The sequence below is a fragment of the Phoxinus phoxinus genome, assembly GCF_949152265.1.
Source record: "Phoxinus phoxinus genome assembly, chromosome: 20".
NCBI lineage: Eukaryota > Metazoa > Chordata > Actinopteri > Cypriniformes > Leuciscidae > Phoxinus > Phoxinus phoxinus.
Window position 1 is genome coordinate 4414633 of NC_136895.1, and position 22927 is coordinate 4437559.

The 22927-nt window shown below is 38.9% G+C and overlaps 1 protein-coding gene and 1 long non-coding RNA gene across 3 annotated transcripts; both read left to right on the top strand.

Moving 5' to 3' along the window:
• Positions 1-1010: 1010 nt before the first annotated feature.
• On the top strand, positions 1011-4242 carry LOC306988895. Of its 2 annotated transcripts, XR_013795517.1 has the most exons (8): positions 1011-1069; positions 1186-1280; positions 1371-1509; positions 1885-1925; positions 2364-2482; positions 3470-3569; positions 3653-3748; positions 3885-4242. It is a non-coding gene; the product is annotated as an uncharacterized lncRNA (long non-coding RNA). The 2 variants fall into 2 exon arrangements; XR_013795518.1 differs by lacking the exon at positions 1885-1925.
• An 8871-nt stretch (positions 4243-13113) lies between these two features.
• LOC306988802 (voltage-gated potassium channel regulatory subunit KCNF1-like) lies at positions 13114-18987 on the top strand (the record flags this gene model as incomplete). The annotated part of the gene is made up of 2 exons (XM_079593950.1): positions 13114-14113; positions 18622-18987. The coding sequence occupies exons 1-2, from the start codon at positions 13127-13129 to the stop codon at positions 18985-18987; spliced, it is 1353 nt and encodes a 450-aa protein (XP_079450076.1). The 5' UTR covers positions 13114-13126.
• Between the last annotated feature and the right edge of the window lie 3940 nt (positions 18988-22927).

The window sequence follows — 22927 nt, forward strand, 5'->3', positions numbered from 1 at the left end:
ACAAACCACAAACACCGTATTGAAACCTGTTGAAAAGAGATGGTATTCATCCCTCCTGGGATGGTGCTGCTCTTCTCTCTAGTAATTTGGCTCATAGTCTTAGAGATAAAACATGACAATCTGGGGCTCAGGTCAGGAAGCAGACAGACTGGCTTAACCGACCGGCTGCTAGCGGCCTCACGTCACCAAGGTCAGATAAATCCCATCACATAGAGCCTCTTTCACCTAGATATCATCATATAGAGACTCTTTCACCTAGATATCATCACATAGAGACTCTTTCACCTAGATATCATCACATAGAGACTCTTTCACCTAGATATCATCATATAGAGCCTCTTTCACCTAGATATCATCATATAGAGACTCTTTCACCTAGATATCATCATATAGAGCCTCTTTCACCTAGATATCATCATATAGAGACTCTTTCACCTAGATATCATCATATAGAGACTCTTTCACCTAGATATCATCATATAGAGCCTCTTTCACCTAGATATTATCATATAGAGACTCTTTCACCTAGATATCATCATATAGAGACTCTTTCACCTAGATATCATCATATAGAGACTCTTTCACCTAGATATCATCATATAGAGCCTCTTTCACCTAGATATCATCATATAGAGACTCTTTCACCTAGATATCATCATATAGAGACTCTTTCACCTAGATATCATCACATAGAGACTCTTTCACCTACACCTAGATATCATCATATAGAGACTCTTTCACCTAGATATCATCATATAGAGACTCTTTCACCTAGATATCATCATATAGAGCCTCTTTCACCTAGATATCATCATATAGAGACTCTTTCACCTACACAGTAAAATCGGCAGTGTAAAAATTGCAGTGTTAAAAGTTATTAATTCCCAAAGAGTTAAATTAACAATCAACAATGTTAAAAAACACTCCTCTTCAGTGTAGTTACAAGTGTAATTTTATTTTTACACTGAAAGTGCAAAAAAAAAAAGCGCCGAATTGTATTGACTCCGCCCCTCGATGACTGCTGTCTCGAAAGACGACGACGCCATTTTATCTTCATGCGAGCGAGACGGTAGGTTGAATTGCTTTTTTCTTTCTAAAATAAAAAAGTAAATACACTTGTTAACATTTTTGGTAAAATATGGTGGTGAACACATTTAGAAATGATAAACTGCGCGTTTTTGTCAGGATTAAGGAAGCTCGTCAAGTTCATGAGATGCAGAGATGTAACGTTACAGAATGATGTGAAGGTTTCTCATGACGATTTGATTTCCTGGATGAAGGTGATTTAACGTTTAAAATACGTTTGTATTATAAATTATATTTGTATTACAAATATATTTTTAGCTCATTTCATTTTGGTTTGTTGACAGAAAGCCTTCCCGCCCTCAGTCGCGCCGAGGCCTCAACCGGTCTTACGACAAGCCTGGCAGTAAAGTTGATGAGGAGGTCTGAAACAGCAGCAGCATTTGGGCCTATTTTTTCTGCGCAGATGAGAGAATTCTTCAAATGGTAAGTTTATATTCGTTTTGTGTGTATAAAAGTGGCTGTGTTATACATGAACGCGTTAACGGTTCCGTTTTTGTGACGCATGCGCATTATTAACAGCTCGTTTAAGTATCTTGTAAATTAGCGCGCAGTGCAAACAACAAATGCACTTTTTGTAGACTGAGGTGAGGGAGCGTTTAAAAACGTTTTATTCGCCCTATGTTTAAGTGAGAATTACATATCTGTATGTTTGTTCTTATCACTGAATATCATGTCGTCATATCTGCGCCGTCAAGACACAAACATACGAACTTCCCATCAAGTTTTTTTTTTTTTTTTTTCAAACATTGTGAAAGTGCATTAAAGCTAATCTGTAAATCCATCTGTCTTTCAATTCAGTTTACAGGTAACATTTGCGTATGCACTGGCAGAGCATACAGGTACTTTAGCTTGAAATCAGTCTTTATCAATTCATACTGCATGTTATTTTGGGATAAATTATGTCCTAACTATTTATCTGTCTGCATTTTATTATTATGAATCTGTATGTTCTGTTCACATTATAAATACCATTAATAAATTATGGGTAAAATAAATTCTAAATGCGTATTAAAATCAAGTTAAATTTAAGATGCCTTATTACTCATTTAACTTATATAAATGTATTCAATAATCAGATTAAATGCACATTTTGAATATAAATAATTTTACACCCATGCTTTATAGACATCTCTCAGCATAATCGAAATTAAGGGTAATCACAATAATCACAATTATTTTTACCTTATTTACAGCCCCAATTTAAATTGTATTGCATTACTGAATTTTGGAAATATTAGCATCAACTGACATATTTTTTTCAAATCCTTTTTCAATAGATTTGTCCCAGAACCCTCCAGTGTCAAGTGAAGGAAGCTCCTCTCATGAGATTGCTACAGAAACCAAGCAACAGAAATGAAGACGAAAGCAACAGAATGCTGAAGATGAATCCAGAATCGTGAGTGTCATTATATTTTATTCTATGTGCAGTACAAATTTTAATACATGACGAATTAACATGAAACATTTAAACCTAACTGGGCAACCACACAATGCCTTTGTTCAGACCTGAAATGTACATGTGTCTTGGGTGATTGATGTATCTTGATTGTCATAATTCATGATGACACATCAATCACTATGTCATTGTGTTAATTCAAGATATTAAACTGCAAAAAGTTAAAGGGTTAGTTGACACACAAGTGTAAAATTGTTGTAATTTCTCACCCTCATGTCATTCCAAACCCGAAAAGACTTTTGTTCATCTTCGAAACTCAAATAAATATATCAAGAATACTGCACGCAACTACCACTTTGACACTTCAAAAAGTTCATAAAGAGATCATAAAACGAACCCATATGAATTGAGCCATTTAGTCCAAATTTTCTGAAGAGACTTGATCGCTTTGTGATGAATAGATTGAATTTAGACTTTTATTCACATATAAACATGAATCAACCAACATAAACAGAAGAAAAAGAAAATTTGGACTAAACTGCTTGGTTCATGGATTAGTTTTAAGATCTCTTTGTTAACTTTTTGAACCGTCAAAGTGGTAGTTGTGTAGCTGTCAATGGAGGGAAAGAAAGCTGTCAGATTTCATCAAAAATATCTTCATTTGTGTTTCAAAGACTAAAGAAAGTCTTGCGGGTTTGGTACGACATGAGGGTCAGTAAATTACTGAATTAAAATTTTTGGGTGAACTATCCCTTTAATAAAAAAATGTGGCCTAGACCTCATCAGAACAATCGAATCTCAATGCGTCTTGGGTGCGTTTACACCTGTACTTCGAGTTGTTCGCTTGTGCAAGATGAATGTTAATGCCAGGTGTGAACGGTAATACTCTGTGACTACACAATCATCTGAACAGAATTGTTCCTGAGAGAGATGGTTGTCATTATGCTATGTAACTGTTTGATTGTTTTTGTTTTGATTTTTGGTTAGAAGACCTCCGCTAAGTTCCTGGAAAGGCTTCTCCCAAGACCTTCAAGGACCTGATTGACTGCAGAATCTGCTGTGCAAGATGATGAAAATGATGATTCAGGTTAGACTATAGTTCAGAATAAGATTATCTATACACGTTCATTGCATGAATGCATTTTGCTGAAGTTGTCACGTGTTATTTAGAATGGGGCAGCGATCTTGCATCAATTCGTCTCCTGCAAGAGACCTGGAAAGATGTCCTCATATCAAGCTGAACAACACCTTGTCGTCTCCAAAAAGGTACATTTGGACATTTGTCACACTGCCTATTGTCTGCCTCAAAATATTGCCATTTGTGTTGATTGTATTGTGGAAAACGAATATAAAGACGGCCAATTGGAGAGCTGACTTTGAGTGTTATTTTTGTCTTTGGCAGGGACCAGCATACAAGACCACCTTGACTGCATTGAAGAGACCACACAGCATACCTGCTCGCGGCCGGTGATGCTGATATGGCAATAAACTCAAATACTACTTCCTGTTCGCTGAATGGGACAAAGAGGAACTGCATACATGGATGCTACACAACTGTTGACAAGTAGTTTTCTGCAATCTTGTTCAAATCTACCTGTCATATTTCTTCATGTCTAGGCAAATTAACATGATTTTATGTTTTTTCTTGACTTTTTTTTTCTTGCAACTCCTCATGAATGTGATAATTTGACCTTTACACATCTGGCATATGTTATAAAGGAGCCACTTTGCCTATTTGTTAAATAAACTTTGGATTTATACATCTGTCTGAAGACTCTTGATTTTATCTTGTACATTAACACTATATAATAGTGTAAATAGTTTTTGCACTGAACAGAATACTTATAAATAACACTTATAGTGTAATCCAATAGTGTAAATCCAATGGAATTAAATCAACACCAGGGGTGTTAAAAACCCCAAGTGTAAAACTTAAACAACAATTTAAGTGTAACACTTTACACTCGAAGTGTAATTTTTCTACACTGTAAGGTGCTATATTAACACTGTAAATTCAACACTACAAACGGTGTACTTTTTACTCTAGATAGATTGGGACCATATATGATCCGGAGTAGTGTTAAAATTAACACTTTAAGTGTTAATTTGACACTGCGTTTTTTACTGTGTAGATATCATCATATAGAGACTCTTTCACCTAGATATCATCATATAGAGACTCTTTCACCTAGATATCATCATATAGAGCCTCTTTCACCTAGATATCATCATATAGAGACTCTTTCACCTAGATATCATCACATAGAGACTCTTTCACCTACACCTAGATATCATCACATAGAGACTCTTTCACCTAGACATCATCACATAGAGCCTCTTTCACCTAGATATCATCACATAGAGACTGTGTCTGTTCCCCGAACTTGGAAATCAAAAATACGTTCAAACCCATCTAAGGTTAAAAATTTAATTGATCTTCAACAAATAAAAAACAGATATAATACAAATGAGCAAATGATAAAGCTTGGGTTGCTGAATATTCGATCTCTTACTTCAAAAGCGCTAATAGTTAATGATATGATTACAGATTATAACCTAGATGTGCTGTGTTTGACAGAAACCTGGCTAAAACCAAACGATTACATTGCTTTAAATGAGTCAACCCCACAAGATTACGGTTATAAACATGAACCTCGTCTGAAACGCAAAGGAGGAGGTGTTGCTGTAATTTATAGTAATATTTTCAAAACCACTAAGAAATCTAGTTGTAAATATAATTCTTTTGAAGTGTTGGTGCTTAATGTAAAAATATATAGTGTAAACGATAAATCCCGTTTGAAAATTCTGCTGGCTACTGTATACAGGCCACCAGGGCACCATACAGACTTTATCAAAGAATTTGCGGACTTTCTATCAGAATTAGTATTGGCTGCAGATAAAGTGCTAATTGTTGGTGACTTTAATATACACATAGATAATGAAAAAGATGCATTGGGATTGGCATTTAAAGACATTATAAACTCAATTGGAGTTAGACAACACGTGTCAGGACCGACTCATTGTCGTAATCATACTCTAGATCTAATACTATCACATGGAATAGATGTTGATGCCGTTGAAATACTGCAGCAGAGCGATGACATCTCAGATCATTATCTGGTCTCGTGTAAATTACATTTAGCCAAGGCTGCAAAGCCGACTCCGTGTTATAAATATGTTAGAACGATCACTTCTGCTACTAAAGATTGCTTTATCAATAATCTCCCTAATCAGTTTCATCATCTCAGCATCCCGGATAGCTTAGAAGAACTTGATATTGCAACAGAAACTTTTAACTCTCTCTTTTCCAGCACTTTAGACACAGTTGCTCCGCTGCGCTTAAAGAAGATTAAAGAACATAGTCCAACGCCGTGGCACAACGAGCACACTCAGGCCCTTAAGAGAGCAGCCAGAAAAATGGAGCGCAACTGGAAGAAAATAAAACTAGAGGTGTTTCGGATTTCATGGAAGGAGAGTTCGATTGCTTAACGAGAGGCTTTAAAAGCTGCTAGATCTGCTTATTTTTCAACCCTATTAGAAGAAAATAAACATAATCCTAGGTATTTATTTGAAACAGTGGCTAAACTAACGAAAAAGAAAGCTTCAAGCCCAGAAGCTTCCAAGAAACACAGCAGTAATGACTTTATGAACTTCTTCACTTATAAGATCGATAATATCAGGGACAAAATTATAACTATGCAACCGTCTAATACAGTATCGCATCAGGAAGTGCATTGTAGTCTCCCTGAGGGAAAATTTTATTCATTCAATGCTATAGGAGAGGAAGAATTTTGCAAACTCGTCAAATCATCTAAATCGACAACGTGTATGTTAGACCCTATACCGACTAAGCTGCTGAAAGAGATGCTTCCAGATGTCATAGATCCTCTTCTTAATATCATTAATTCATCTTTGTCTCTAGGATACGTACCAAAAACCTTTAAGCTAGCTATGATTAAACCGCTTGTTAAAAAACAGCAACTTGATCCTACAATACTAGTCAATTACAGGCCGATCTCTAATCTGCCATTTCTGTCAAAGATATTAGAAAAAGCAGTGTCCTCACAACTGTGTTCCTTTCTTGAAAGAAATGATATCTGCGAGGATTTTCAGTCCGGATTTAGACCGTACCATAGTACCGAGACAGCTCTCGTTAGAGTCACAAATGATTTGCTCTTATCATCCGATCGTGGTTGTATCTCTCTATTAGTATTACTGGATCTTAGTGCTGCATTTGACACCATTGACCACAACATCCTTTTAAATAGACTCGAACATTATGTTGGCATTAGTGGAATTGCACTAGCATGGTTTAAATCATACTTATCTGACCGTTATCAGTTTGTAGCAGTAAATGAAGAGATGTCTTATCAATCACAAGTTCAGTATGGCGTACCACAAGGCTCAGTACTAGGACCGCTGCTGTTCACTCTGTATATGCTACCTTTAGGAGATATCATTAGGAAACATGGAATTAGCTTTCACTGTTATGCCGACGATACTCAGCTGTATATTTCTTCACGCCCTGACGAAACCTACCAATTCACAAAATTAACGGAATGCATAGCTGATATAAAAAATTGGATGACTAGTAATTTCCTACTACTAAATTCAGAAAAAACAGAGATTCTAATTATTGGACAAAAAACTTCCACACGTAATAACCTAGAGTACTGTCTAACACTTGATGGCTGCTCTGTTAAGTCTTCGTCGTCGGTTAGGAACCTGGGTGTGCTCTTTGATACCAATCTTTCATTTGAAAGTCATGTGTCTAGTATCTGTAAAACCGCTTTCTTCCATCTTAAAAATATATCTAAATTACGTCATATGCTCTCAATGAATAATGCAGAACAATTAGTTCATGCGTTTATGACCTCAAGGCTAGATTATTGTAATGCTCTACTGGGTGGCTGCCCTGCACGCTTAATAAACAAACTACAGCTAGTTCAAAACGCAGCAGCTCGAGTTCTTATTAGAACCAGGAAGTATGACCATATTAGCCCCGTTCTGTCAACACTGCATTGGCTGCCTATTAAACATCGTATAAATTTTAAAATATTGCTGATCACTTACAAAGCACTAAATGGTTTAGCTCCGTAGTACTTGAGCGAGCTCTTAACGCATTATAGTCCTTCACGTCTACTGCGATCTCAAAATTCCGGCCAGTTAATAATACCTAGAATATCAAAATCGACTGCTGGCGGTAGATCCTTTTCCTACTTAGCACCAAAACTTTGGAACAGTCTTCCTACCATTGTCCGGGAAGCAGACACACTCTGTCAGTTCAAATCTAGACTAAAAACACATCTCTTCGGCCTAGCATACACATAACACATTATCAACTTCTATAATTAGGCTGCATAGTTTAGAACAGCCGGGACCGGGAACACTTCCCGTAAATCCTGATGTACTTGGTACATCATAAGAAGGATGGCGTCTACGCTAATATTAGTCTCTCTGTCTATCCCGAGGTTTACTGCTGTCCACCGGAACCAGGCCGTATCCAGATCTGATGAAGGACCAGCGCCAGGACACGACGACGACGCTGACCTGAAGTGTCAACCAGTCCCTCCTCCTCTCCACTCCGACTTCAACCAACCGGAACTGGACAAATACTCTGATTCATTCTGAACTTCATACACTGTTCACTCATTGGCCAGAGGAGAACTGGCCCCCGACTGAGCCTGGGTTCTCCCAAGGTTTTTTTCTCCATTCTGTCACCTGGTGGAGTTTTGGTTCATTGCCGCTGTTGCCTTGCCTTCTGGCTTGCTTAGTTGGGGACATTTAATATTCAACAATATTATAGATCTGCCTTAAAGGTGGATGATGATGAAATTGTTTTTTTTTTGTATTATTTTCATGTTATCACTGTGAAGCTGCTTTGATACAATCTGTATTGTAAAAAGCGCTATATAAATAAAGATGACTTGACTTGACTTGACCGTAACTAAAACAAATAGCGGAAAATATTTTGCGTTTTTTCCTTTCCTCACACAACAGCGGTGAGTGACGACAACACAGAGCGGGAAAAAAGCTGCTCTGATTGGTCTAGACCGGGGCGCCCAAACTCGGTCCTGGAAGGCGCTGTCCCGTACAGTTTAGCTCCAACCTGCCTCAACACACCCAATAAAAGCTCGATAAGCTGGTCCGGGTGTTTAATTGGGTTGGAGCGGATTTCTTCAGGACAAAGGCTCAACAGGAGCAAGATTGGCCACCCCTGGTTAGACGAGGAGAAAGAAACAACTGTGAAGCGCTGTTCTACTTAAAACTGGTTTCCGAAACCTTAGTGGACGTTATCGAGTGTAAAATCACTCCCATGTTGCACACTCAACGAGAAGGGTATTCCTGCACAACCGGAGGCTGCAGTTTCAGGACCCTAGTTATTTTGTTACAGCGCCACCTACCGAACTGGATCACCAAAAACAGTAATTTATGATGGACGACATGGACACCAATCAGACTGTGAGTATTCAATTAAGTTTTATTTTATAACGTTTAAACGAAGCAGAGTTTACATAGCCAAAGTGAGAGCTGCTAACTATGAATTAACTAATTTGCATGAATTTAGAATTCTTGTTTTAGTTGTATTAATTACTACGACGTTCGTGGCCATGATGTAATAAATCCTTGTTGGGTTTTATAAGTATATCTAGCCAGCACATTAATTAAACTTAAAAAGATGACACTAGCATGTTGATGTGAGGTGTGTAATATTGACCTGCTTATTCTGTATTCGTGTGAAAACTTGCTTGTTGTTTGACCATATTGGTTAAGTATAAAATAATTAAACTGCCTGGTTGCACTACAATATGTGTTATTGTCGTCTTGGCGTTGTTTTGCAGTCATGAATGAGACGTTTGGCAGTTTTTATAGTTACAATTTATAACAGTGCATAAGTGTTAAACCAGAGATTTCAGTTGAACATGTTAAACAAATGTTTCTTATGTAATCCTCTCTCTCTCTCTCACACACACACACACACACACACACACACACACACACACACACAGAGCTGAAGCCTACCTACAGCCATATGTCTGTGCAGCAACTGATGGAAAAAGGGGGTCTTTTTGGTGCTGTTGTTATTGATTGCAAGAATGACATAAATATATACACTTTTGAATCATTCTTGAGTCTTGTCTTGCCTCTCTACAACCTTTAAAACATCTGGCTGTATTTTAGTGACTGCATGATATGCTGATTCCATCTTTATTTTACCTGATAATGAGCTAATTAGTTAAACTTGAGGTTAATCAATATACAGTATAATTCAAGAAACTAAGACTTGTTCCACTTTTTCAGCTGTTTAAAGATTGATATACATTTTTCATTTATATTTTGTGTAAATTAATTTGTTTAAATGTAAAATTGTGACTCACTGAGATTAAATATCTTGATACTATGTACAAACTAAACCACCTGGTTCCTAGAACTGCGGTCCTGAAACTGCAGCCTCCGGTTGTGCAGGAATATACATAGACATGTCTATGGGAATATACTACTGCACTCAACGGCTGTCGAAATCGCTTACTCGTTTTCCTTGACTCCTCCGAATTAACTGTGTTGAGTGAGCCGTGTTAACGTTACCATGCAGTGGAAAGGCGCCATTGGCCCAATGTTGGGACGATGTGTGCACGAGGCGGAGAGCGGCCCGGATTACACAAGCACTAAACATGATGGTCATTATGCAAAACACACTATTTGTCAACAAGTGGTGTTAAACACGAATAAGTTACCTTCACGACGATGACACTCATCAGTCATCACCGTCCTCCACCGACTTCGGGACTCGCGCGCGGACATAAGAAGAGTGACAGCAGCGAACAGCCAATCGCATGCGCTGAACCAGAGAGTCGGAACTCACTTCTCGCGAGACTAAGCGCTACTGAACTCTCTCATCTGAAGATTCGACTGAAGATTATAAAATACATAAATGCATTTAGACAGCAAGAAGAAAATATCTTGCTATAACAAAAACATTTGTTTGTCTCATTTATACTCCACAATATAAACTAAAGACTAAATTTATTTAATAAAAAAAATGCAGTAAAACGACAAAATTGTATAACAAATTAATAAACTTTTTTTTTATTTTAAAATGCTATTTATTCCTAGGACGCAAAGCTGCATTATCGGCATCCTTACTCCAGTGTCACATGATGCTTTTGGAAATCATTCTAATATGATTTAATGCCCAAGTAACATTTCTTATTATCAAAGGATTATCACCATAACCCCTGGAATAAATACAAAAATGAGATATTTACATAAAATTACAATTGTGTTTATTTTGATAAAATATATGTACCCTTTTTTTAAACAGGGACAATGTGAAATATACATTAAGCTTAAAAGGAGAGATGCAGTATACCAGTTGTAGCACTTGTGCTAATGTCCCCCTGTCGCTGGGCAGGCTGAGGTCAACAGTCTTACAAAACATAAAACATAAATAAAAAATGAAATACACATGTTAATAATACCTTTATCCCAAAAACAGCACAACAATGATCACACCCTTCATTCATTCCACAACATTTACAAATACAATCTCACATACATATCAATTACAATACATTATGTAAACATGTTTGTTTTAAAAGAAGCCATTTTTTGGCCCGATGTGAAAAATGTTAAATTGACGCATGTGGTCAGCTCTGTTGGCAGTTTATTCCACTGTCTGATGGCCACAAGAGAGCATAAGAGACTTATTTCAAAAACTATATACATATCCTTCTTACCAACTTTTGTGTAGACTTCATATGCAAAAGCCTCTACGGGCCGTCTGACCAGTTCTTATAAAAAGAGCATTTTTATCAGACATTTCTTAGGTTCAGTAATTTCACTTTAATGGAAAGGAATAGGTCCTGTTCAACAAAAAAATCACACACGTGGCATTGAATTCGTTACTAGATATACTGCGTCAGCAGAGTTCAAACCTGCCAAAAGACTCGAGGACATTGCTACGAACACTGCGTTTGAACCCTGGAATACAGGACAGGCTGGGGGCCAATGTTGCCATTAGGGATTGCTGAAGTCCAGTAGATCTGCTCCATCAGAACATCGAGCTCCTGAACAACACACACTGCAGCTGCAGATCAACACTGACGGCCCTCTTCAAGAGTTCAGCAACACATCTGGCCCACAACTTCAGTGCTTTTAATATGAGGAACACCTGAACAAAAGACTTCTGAGGAAAACAACATGCCCTCTGAGTCAAATAATAGAAAGGTTCTCAGAGTCAAGTCACCTTTATTTATATAGCGCTTTTTACAATACAGATTGTATCAAAGCAGCTTCACAGTGATAACATGAAAATAATACAAAAAACTATTTCATCATCGTCCACCTTTAAGGCAGATCTATAATATTGTTGAATATTAAATGTCCCCAACTAAGCAAGCCAGAAGGAAGGCAACAGCAGCAAGGAACCAAAACTCCATCAGGGACAGAATGGAGAAAAAAACCTTGGGAGAACTATGAGTAAGAAATAAATCATTTTCAACACAAGAATCTGAAGATGTTTATTTTGAAACATTAATTGCTAAGTATGTAAGTAGTAGTGCATTGCGTGGATTGCAAAAGTTAAGCAGACTGGCAATTTTGTCAAGTGATACAATTTACTGCACTGCATTTACTACTTTTCAACACTAGATGGGGATGTTTCAGAATTAAATACAGAAAAAGCGCTGTATGCGTGTAATCCACAATATATGTGACGTGTTATTATATTTTAATGTAATGGGCTATTATTCAATAATTCCATAAGTTAGATGTACATCTCAGACATCGTTGTATTCATGGTGTTGCTATTATGGTAGGCCTAAAATTCAATTAAAATTTGGTATATTCAATTAAAAATAAAGGCAACCAGATATGTAAATATGCATAGGTCTGTGTACACGTCAGAGAATAAATGTACCTTTCAGGTGGATCTTTTGTCTGCGATTCCAGTGGAATGATTTGTATAATTTTACATTTTGTGTTATAGCAACTAAATGTGCAAATGTTTGTTTTATTTTGTTTTTATTTATTTAATAACACATTGTCTGATACGTCATCATCCTGTGCATGCTAAACTTATATCTAAATATTTAACAATTTTAAAGTAAATTAACATTGCTCTTAAGGGGGTCATCTTCCCACATCTTTCTACACATTACCCTAAATGTTTTTATATGAAACTTGGATTTCAAAAGACGCGAGCGCAACGGTCAAAACCAACAGAACTGTTGAAAAGCAGCGCACTGCATGACAAAACACGTTCTTTGACACTTTTTCAAGACTTTCTTCACAGACAACAGAAGTAAGTGTTATCATAACTGCCTTTAAATTTGAACATTCACATTCAGACAAGCTAATCAAAATTGTATCTGAAAAGTTTGCCTTTAGTAGCTAGCCTACTGTTCATTAATGACTGTCAAGATGACATTAGTCAAAAGTAGGCCTAGCCTATTGTTCAATGACGTGTTCACATGGTTTTAAAACATTAATTTAAAGTTTTTGTTTAAACAATAGCTCAGATATTTATTTATTTTATTTTTTACATTTTTGCCTAAATAATTGTGTAATTTTTAGTCACTGGCATGTTGCTTTTCATAACCTACAGTTCTGTCATTTTGTTTTACCTCTGGATTAGCAGTTGAAATGTGGAAGTTCCCGCGGACTCGTTACGCGGACTGTAACGGCTCAGAGGCGAGCGAGGAGACGGAGATTGCTGTGAACATCGGTGGTGTCAAGTACATTCTCTACGGGGACGTGCTGAACCGATATCCCGAGACGCGTTTGGCTGAGCTGGTGAACCGAGCCACGGATTCCACACGAGAAGACCTTTCTGCTCTCTGCGATGACTTCGACGACTTAAAGCGAGAGTTTTATTTCGATAGAGACCCAGCGGCTTTTGAATGCATCCTAGAGCTGTATTATTACCAGAGAAAGATTCAAATAAAGCGAGGAATCTGTCCCATTCACTTCAAGAGAGAGATGGACTTTTGGGGAATCGACGTGAAACATCTAGATGGACTCTGTAAAAGCAATTTAGATGAGACGGAAACTAAGTTGGTGCAAATAGCAGAGAAGGTTAAGGTCCTTCTGAACGCCCAGAAAGAGGATGTGACGGTCACTAGAGGCCAGAGGTTCCAAGCGTCGCTGCGGAACCTAATTGGGAAACCAAAGTCATCTTTAGCAGCGCGCGTAATCGGAATTGTGTCGGTCACGTTTATCCTGCTCTCCACTGTGACCATGTGTGTGAGCACCATGCCGGAGCTCCGAGTGCAAGATGCCGAGGGTAACCTGGTGGAACACCCGATCTTTGACTCCATCGAGAAGACTTGCATCAGCTGGTTTACAGTGAAATATATTTTGCGATTCGTGGCCTCTTCCAAGAAATTATGTTTTATGAGTTCCTTCATGAACATAATAGACTTTCTAACCATCATTCCTTTTTACTTGATGTTGATTCTGGATACTGCCAAGTTGGAGCAGGGACATGTTCAGTGGGCAGCGCGAGTGTTGCGCGTCACGCGCATTGCGTTGCGCGTCATGCGTATTGCGCGCGTCTTCAAACTTGCGCATCATTCATCGGGTCTGCGAACTATCGCAATAGCGCTTAAAAGCAGCATAAAAGAGCTTGTTGTGTAATCACATGAAAATAAATGAGAGCACACCGAGTAGCGAACAGATCTCTTTACTTTTTATTCTTCCATCCTTTTCTACAACACACTCTTCTTCTCCACCTTCCTACTTTCGTATCTCGAACAATATCTCCATCTAGTGGACATTTATCAATTAGCAACGTGATAAGAGAACACAACATCTTCCCCTGACTTAATTTGTTTCTATCTGCAGTTACAATGAACATTGCTAAACAATATATTCAGTCGTTTTGTTTTCTTACCGAATTTCTTTACTTATATTAGAAAACACAGAACAATGTCTCTTGACAAACATATATAGCATGAATAGTCACATGAACATCCTTTTCAGGTCAAACCACAACTTTCCTGAACTAAACTTCTGGTTTTTATTTTCTTCTTTGCCTACTATGGCAGTTTAAGTTACATAGTCTTTCAACCATACTGGCTTCCTTCTACAACGTCCCTCCAACTGGTTGTTACCACTTCCAGGTGACGCAGTAGGAGTTGACTGTTCAGAGTGTTCAGGAACCTGAGTAAATTCTGTGTGCAACGGTGCCAAATGAGATACGTCCCAAGTTCGTCCATCACTCAGTTCAAAACTATGTGTCCCCTTCCGTCTAACAATCTGCATAGGGTTGCTGAATTTTGACTTCCCTTTTCTCACATGCACAGGTTTTCTCACCCGTACAAAGTCGCCTTCCTTGAGCCCCGGAATCTTTGCTTTGCGCTTTGTATCCAGGTATGCTTTCATTTTCCTCTGGTTTCGCATCACTTTTGTTTTCAGCTTTTTTATAGCAGGATTCACATTGCACTTTGGAAGAATTGTCAATTTTGTTCTCATTTTTCTTCCAAACATCAGCTCAAAAGGAGAAATGCCTGTCGTGGCGTGAGGTGTGGCTCGGTAAGTTTGCAGAAAATCCGCAATGAACGATGTCCAAGGGACTCTCTCCCTTTCTGCAGTCAGAATAGCCTCCTTCAGTACCTTATTCCAACGCTCCACAGCTCCATTTCCTTCCGGGTGATATATAGAAGTACGAATGTGCTTTACATCTCTTTCTTGTAGAAATAGTTTGAACTCCGTTGACAGGAACTGAGGCCCATTGTCAGAAACAATCTCCAGAGGATTCCCTTTTTGGCTGAACACTGACCTCAGAAAACAGCTAATGGTAGATGCAGTCACATTAGGTGCAAAAGCTACCTCTGGCCATTTTGAATGGTAGTCAATCAATGTGATAGCGTATCTACAACTAACAGGGCCAATGTCAAAAGGACCCACCACGTCGATGCCCAATTTCTGCCACGGACCTACTGGATAGTCAACTGGGGTAAGTGGTGCATGTGTGGTTCTAGCAGTTTTATCATTGAGTTGGCAGGTGACGCAGGTTGCAATTGTGGACTGTACCTGCGAATCCATCTTAGGCCACCAGTATAGCTCCCTAAGCCGTTGCTTGGTTCTCACAATGCCTTGATGGCCATCATGAGCGAGGGTGACTAAACGTGAACGTAAACTAAGCGGCACAATCAGTCTGTGTGGTCCTCTTAGCACATACGAGTCCACAATAGACAATTCGTCTCGTATTGGAAAGTACCTGGACATGTCAGGATGCAGGGCTTTGGATGTAGCAGGCCAGCCATACTCAATGTATTGACGAAGTTTGGCAAGCTCAGGACATGAGGAGCTTTCAGCAGCAAACTCGGCCACAGGAACAGCTGACAGGAGTGTAGTGATAGCAGCAACAGTTTCAGGTTCAGAATCAAAGTCAGAATTAATTTCATTAGACAATGGAAGACGCGAAAGGCAATCCGCTACCTGGTTGTCAACACCCCGTCTGTACTGCATAGTATAATTAAAGCAGAGCAGTCTGGCAGACCATCGTGCTACTCTCAGTCCAGCTCGTCCCATACCTTTAGTAGTCAAAAGTGTAGTTAGGGCTTGGTGATCTGATCTTAATTCGAAGTGTTTGCCCCACAGGTATGTTCTCCAACGCTCAATGACCCAGACACAAGCAAGGGCTTCTTTTTCAACAACAGAATATTTCCTTTCTGCCGATGTCAAGGTTCTGGATGCGAAAGCCACGGTCCTTTCTGACTTATCTGGATGAAGCTGAGTCAGGATGCCACCTATGCCGTAGTCTGAGGCATCTGTTGTAACCATTGTGGGCAAAGCAGGATCAAATAAAGCCAATGCAGAGCTTTGTGTAATCAGTTCTTTTACTTCCTGGAAACTTTCGTGTGCTTTCTTAGTCCATGCAAAATTTGAATTTCCTCTAAGGGCATCTCTCATAGGCTCAACAACAGCTGCATAGTTAGGAATGAATTTAGCATACCAAGCGGTGAGACCTAGAAATGATCTTAGTGTGGGCGCATCCGAAGGTGGTGGAGCATTGCGTATTGCTTCCAAGTGGCTGAGATCTGGCAGCAGTCCCTCTTTAGAGATGGTATGTCCCAGAAATGTGAGCTTCTCCTGGCGAAATGTGCATTTCTTCTCATTCAGATGCAGACCTGCTTCTTGTAGTTTGTGCAGCACTATTTTTAGGTGAGCATCATGGCTAGTAACAGAGTCACCAAACACAATTATGTCATCCAGATAACACTGGACGCCTGTAACACCCTTGAGAATAGTAGACATCAGTTTTTGAAATGCCGCTGGGGCTGATGCTAATCCGTAGCAAACTCGCTTGAAACGAAACAAACCCTCATGTGTTATAAAAGCAGTGAGGTCCCTACTGTCCTCATGTAGTGGTACCTGATGGTAAGCATTTGCTAGGTCGATTGTAGAAAACATCACAGCACCTCTCAACTGTGAAAAGAGTTCATCAATGTGTGGAATGGGGTAGCTGTCCACAACGATTGCTTTGTTGGGTTCCCTCAGATCCACACACATTCTGATGTCTCCAGATTTCTTTTGAGTAACTACGATGGGCGAAACCCACGGCGAAGCATCCACTCTTTCAATAATATCTGCTGCTAGTAGGCGGTTCAGCTCTGCAGAAACAGCATCCCTTACAGAAAAAGGTAATCTGCGTAGCTTCTGTTGCACAGGAATGAAGTTTTCATGCATTTTCACTTTGTGTACGTAGTTCTTTGCGTAGCCAAAGGATGGCGTATCAGTATGGAACACTTGTTGCACCGACTGTTTGGGGGTGAGTACTTTATTTCCTGTTATGCACAAGTTCAAGGAATATATCAAGTCCATGCCCATAAGTGCGTTTCCACTTTTCACAATATAGAATGTGGCAGGCACTGAATGTTCACCATGTCGCGCAGACGTCTTAATACATCCCAGCACTGGAAGGTCATCTTTTGAATATGTGACAAGACGCACATCTGACTGTTCCAAGGGTAGTTCAGAGAAGTATTGCTTATATATATGCTCTGGAAGCAAAGATACGGATGATCCAGTATCAACAATTAGTTCTTGCATTGTAGTACCAGAAAATGTGTCCATTTCAATGTCACACACAATTTTGTTTGCAGCAGCAAATGTGTTAGTCATGTACAAAACAGTCAATTCAGGGACTTCGATTTCTCTGATGTCCTGTCTTCGTCCAGAGCGGCAGACTTTTGCAAAATGTCCCATTTTACCACATAATTTACATGTCTTATTTACAGCAGGGCACTGTTTGGAATTTGCCAAATGACCGCTGGAATCACAGCGATAACATTTGCGTGCAGAATCGCTCTGGGTTTTACCTTGTGTGGTTCTACGCATGGTCGTTTCTTTTTTTCTGACGTAAAGCCGTTGAACTGGTAAGTCGGCAGGTTTAGCAAATTCACTCGCATTAGCCATGGCATTTTCAACTTGAACGGCCACTTGTACTGCTCTGTCTAACGTTAAATCCGCTTCAAGTAGTAAGCGTTCACGAATTCGGCTGCTGTGCACTTTCTCCACAATTTGATCTCTTAGCATTTCATCTTCTTTGTCACCAAATGCACATAATGACACCATATCACGGAGCGCGGCCACATACTGAAGTATATTTTCGTCATGCCTTTGCTCCCTTTGACGAAATTTATGTCGTTCAGCAATGACATTAACTTTCGGTACAAAATGCGTTCTGAGAGCCGTAAGAGCAGATGCATAGGTCGTACCGGTATTAGGAAGAGTGTAGAAAATTCTCTGTGCTTCTGTGCCCAGGCAGTGAAGAAGTGTAGCACGCTTACGAGTATCAGGCCAGTCATCTCCCTCAGCATGAATCGCCAACAAGTAGTTCTCAAACATTTGCGTCCATATCCCAAACGAAACTGCAGGCTCACCAGGACATTGTAAGTATGTAGAAGGAAGATGAACTGCCATCCTCGTCGCCAATTGTTGTGTAATCACATGAAAATAAATGAGAGCACACCGAGTAGCGAACAGATCTCTTTACTTTTTATTCTTCCATCCTTTTCTACAACACACTCTTCTTCTCCACCTTCCTACTTTCGTATCTCGAACAATATCTCCATCTAGTGGACATTTATCAATTAGCAACGTGATAAGAGAACACAACAGAGCTGAGTCAGCTTTTCGTATCCACGAGCGTGGTGATTTTCCTGTTCTCGGCGTTGGAATACACAATAGAGGAGAGCCACCCGGAATCTATGTTCACCAGCATCCCACAGTCCTTCTGGTGGGCCGCAAGTTCCATGTCCACAGTGGGTTATGGAGACATGTACCCTAGAACCATACTAGGCAAGTGTAGCGCCGTTGTCAGTGTTGTGTGTGGCATCTTAGCTATTACATTGGCACTTCAACGGATCATAAAGGCTTTCGGCGAGATTTACAAGAATCAACTTGAACTTGACACCATTGCTAAGCGAGAGATAGAATTCACAAAGTTACGCACGAAGTATGAAGCGCAGGGGTGTCAGGAGGCTGGACACATCTAAAAGATGCAACTTCAAAATAATAAAACCGATCAATATAGACAGTTCACTGTGGTTTATATTACAACAAGAGCATATTTTTCTCCAGCCGAAGAACATGACGCAGGGTTGTAATCGATATTTGTTATCCATACTGAAATTATATATTCTCAACACTGCAGTTAAACTTTTATGTTGACATTTTGGGATGAAATAAAACATTTTAACACTTGATAAACATGTGAGCAGCGTAGGGACTACAAAAGCTAGCCAATTGTATCACGTGGCACAACTTGCTGCCTTGCAGTGTCAACTTTTCGAAACTAGAGGGAGATATTTTAATATAGATCTAGGTGAAGTGTGCGTGTATTCTGGGGGAATGCTGTTGACACAAACGACAAGCAGAACATTTTCAAATGTTTTCTAGCGTGCACTCATTTGTATTGAGTGGAGAAAGTAGTGTTTGACACAACAAAATATTACTTGTTGGCGAATTAACATTTCTCTCAAATCAAAATAATATAAATAAAATGGTAAAAGTTGAACAAAGTGTAAATGCCATTAGATGTCGAAGACCTAGTCTTTTGAAATGTACTTCTATCAGATATAACCACTTTAAGAGTGTGTAGGCCTATGTTTTATGACTGTATGAGTAGCAGGCTTTTCAGGTCCTTCAATCAGAAAACATAAATTATGATTATCTCCACCCCTACCGTAACGCCTGCTCTATCGCACACACACACCACCTTAGTTTTGCTCCCCTCACCAATGTTGCGCTCTTTCGGATTTACTCAGCTCTCCACACGGACATGCAGCTGAAGTCAGAAGCTTTTTGAGACTTTCTTCACAGCTTTTGGCCCAAATATAATTAAGTTTAATAACAACCGAACCTTTACGTTAGATCATAATTTATAAAGTGGAGCGCGCTAGACCGTATTAATGCGAAAAACACACACACAAAATACAGGCTAATGATTTAAATATAATTGAACAATAATGTATTGAATTATTTTATAAAACATACATTTTACAACATTTTTTAAATAAAAACTATTTCATCTTCAAGTGTGCAAAATTAGTTTCTATTAATTTATACGGGGAAACCGGGAGTACCCCACTAACACTAACGTTTAGGGAACGTTAGTTTATGGTTCTCTAAAGGTTAGTTTGAACCAAACCAAAAACGAACGTTTAAGGAACGTTCCCTCAGGGTTATAACGTTCCCTAAACATTAAGGGAACCAACCAACTAAAATGTTCTCCTGTGGTTGCACTGTACCTCCACACAACGTTCCCGTTTGGTTGTTTTTGGTAATGTTTATTTAAACAAGCTCCATTTAAGTTTTTGACGTAGCATATAAAAGGTTTGCAGTCAGTTGATTTAATTCACTCAAAAATGATTGGTCTTATGAAATCCAAGTAAAATAAGCAGATTATCAAAAGAATACATTTAATTTTAGACTGATCAATTTAGCAAACAATACTTTTGTGCTTGATTTCGTTTTTTTTTACTGTATTAGTTGGAAATACTTAAAACAAGAATCTATCAATCGAACGATTTTCACAAATAAGAAAATTCACTTCCAAAAAAGTAGCTAAGTTCAGTGTACAAATTCAACCGTTACACCCCCACGCCAGTAGGGGCAAGTGCCTCTGTTTTCAGGTGACCGATTGAAATCCTGTCCTGTGTCCAGACTTCCGTGTTCTGCGATTTACACCAAAGTCCTTCTGGATACACAACTTGCCTGGGAATCCGTCTTCTTTCAGTGGCTTTCGTGTAAATGGACGCTCAAGATAATTTGTTTGAGCACAGGTATGGAGCCCTTAACGTTATAGTGCTAGTTCATTTTGTATGAGGATGTTATAACACACTTCCTGTTTCCAATATTCGCCATAAATTTGTTTCCTCACCACGACCAAACCGTTCGAGATATCAAAAATCCCCTGGCAATTTTTCATCCTCAATGTCTTGAGTTCATGCACACCGAGTTTCGTGGCGATTGTTTGAATCATCTAGGAAGAGTATTTTCAATTCCATTGCATGTGTTTTTTAAACTACCCCAAATAGCCGACTTCCTGTTGGGCTGGGGTCAAAAGTCAGAGCATGAAGGATATATGAACCGGTGAGATCTATAAGTGTACCGAGTTTCATATTATTTCATGCAAGCGTGTTTGATTTATGGACCAAGTTTTCGGACCCCGTTCCAGGGGGCGCTGTCGAGCCCCCCTTCCACGCCCGGGTACCAGCTTCAGTCCGGCTCTAATGGCCGCGGGTTCTGACCCGTGTGCAAAGATTCAAGAGTTTTTGAGCATGTTAAGGCCCCCAAAAGTGGCAAAAACCTTGAAAAAAAATGTATTATAAAGAAGAAGAAGAAGAAGAAGAATAACAAAAAATCCTTAGAAGAACAATAGGGCTCTGCGCCCTTTCAGGGCTTGGGCCCTAATAACAAATAATCCGAAGAAAAACAATAGGGCCTTCGCCTTTTTAAGGCTTGGGCCCTAATAATAATACAGGCTAATAATAATGCGGGTGAAATGGTGGCTCAGTGTGCATTGTCTATGCTAAGTTTAATGGTTTCTCATGCGCACACGAAAGTCTGCATATGTGTTATTTTTGCAAAGATCGTTTAGTGGCTCTGTAATACGCTGCTAAGAACATCATGAGAAGAAACAAAACGCTTATAACCTGCATATTGATGCCGCAGCCAAGGCGACATCTAGTGTACACATCTATGGCCTATTGGAACGAAAGTGGCGAACTTCTGTCAACCTCATCTATAAGCAAGGACAAAAATGTAACAATTTATTTTAATTCTCTACTAAGCAATACATTAAAATGTAGCAAAATTAATAAGCGCTCCAATCATGAGCACATGGATTATCTAAGATAATAAACTGAATGAATGTCAAGTGACCTTAATCTATATATATATATATATATATATATATATATATATGATGACGTTATAATTTGCATCAGATGACGTTATTATTTCCTCAGACTAACATTACTGTACCCTCGACATTTTGATCAATTATCACATTAATAACCAGTAATTAGCAATTAACTGTATATATTTTGTATCTGTTCATTCGTTATACGTGTTATTACTCCTGTTGTTTTATTAATTCATTATTAGCCGGCTTTAAGTTTGTTCTTCATCGTCAGTTCGTCAAGTTGTAGGTAAGTATGAATTAAGCAGCCTTTTGACATCTTAAAGTTTATTATAAAGAATTATTATACATTAATATAACACACAGACACAAACCACAAACACCGTATTGAAACCTGTTGAAAAGAGATGGTATTCATCCCTCCTGGGTTGGTGCTGCTCTTCTCTCTAGTAATTTGGCTCATAGTCTTAGAGATAAAACATGACAATCTGGGGCTCAGGTCAGGAAGCAGACAGACTGGCTTAACCGACCGGCTGCTAGCGGCCTCACGTCACCAAGGTCAGATAAATCCCATCACATAGAGCCTCTTTCACCTAGATATCATCACATAGAGACTCTTTCACCTAGATATCATCATATAGAGACTCTTTCACCTAGATATCATCATATAGAGCCTCTTTCACCTAGATATCATCATATAGAGACTCTTTCACCTAGATATCATCATATAGAGACTCTTTCACCTAGATATCATCACATAGAGACTCTTTCACCTAGATATCATCACATAGAGACTCTTTCACCTACACCTAGATATCATCATATAGAGACTCTTTCACCTAGATATCATCATATAGAGCCTCTTTCACCTAGATATCATCATATAGAGACTCTTTCACCTAGATATCATCATATAGAGACTCTTTCACCTAGATATCATCACATAGAGACTCTTTCACCTAGATATCATCACATAGAGACTCTTTCACCTAGATATCATCACATAGAGACTCTTTCACCTAGATATCATCACATAGAGACTCTTTCACCTAGATATCATCATATAGAGA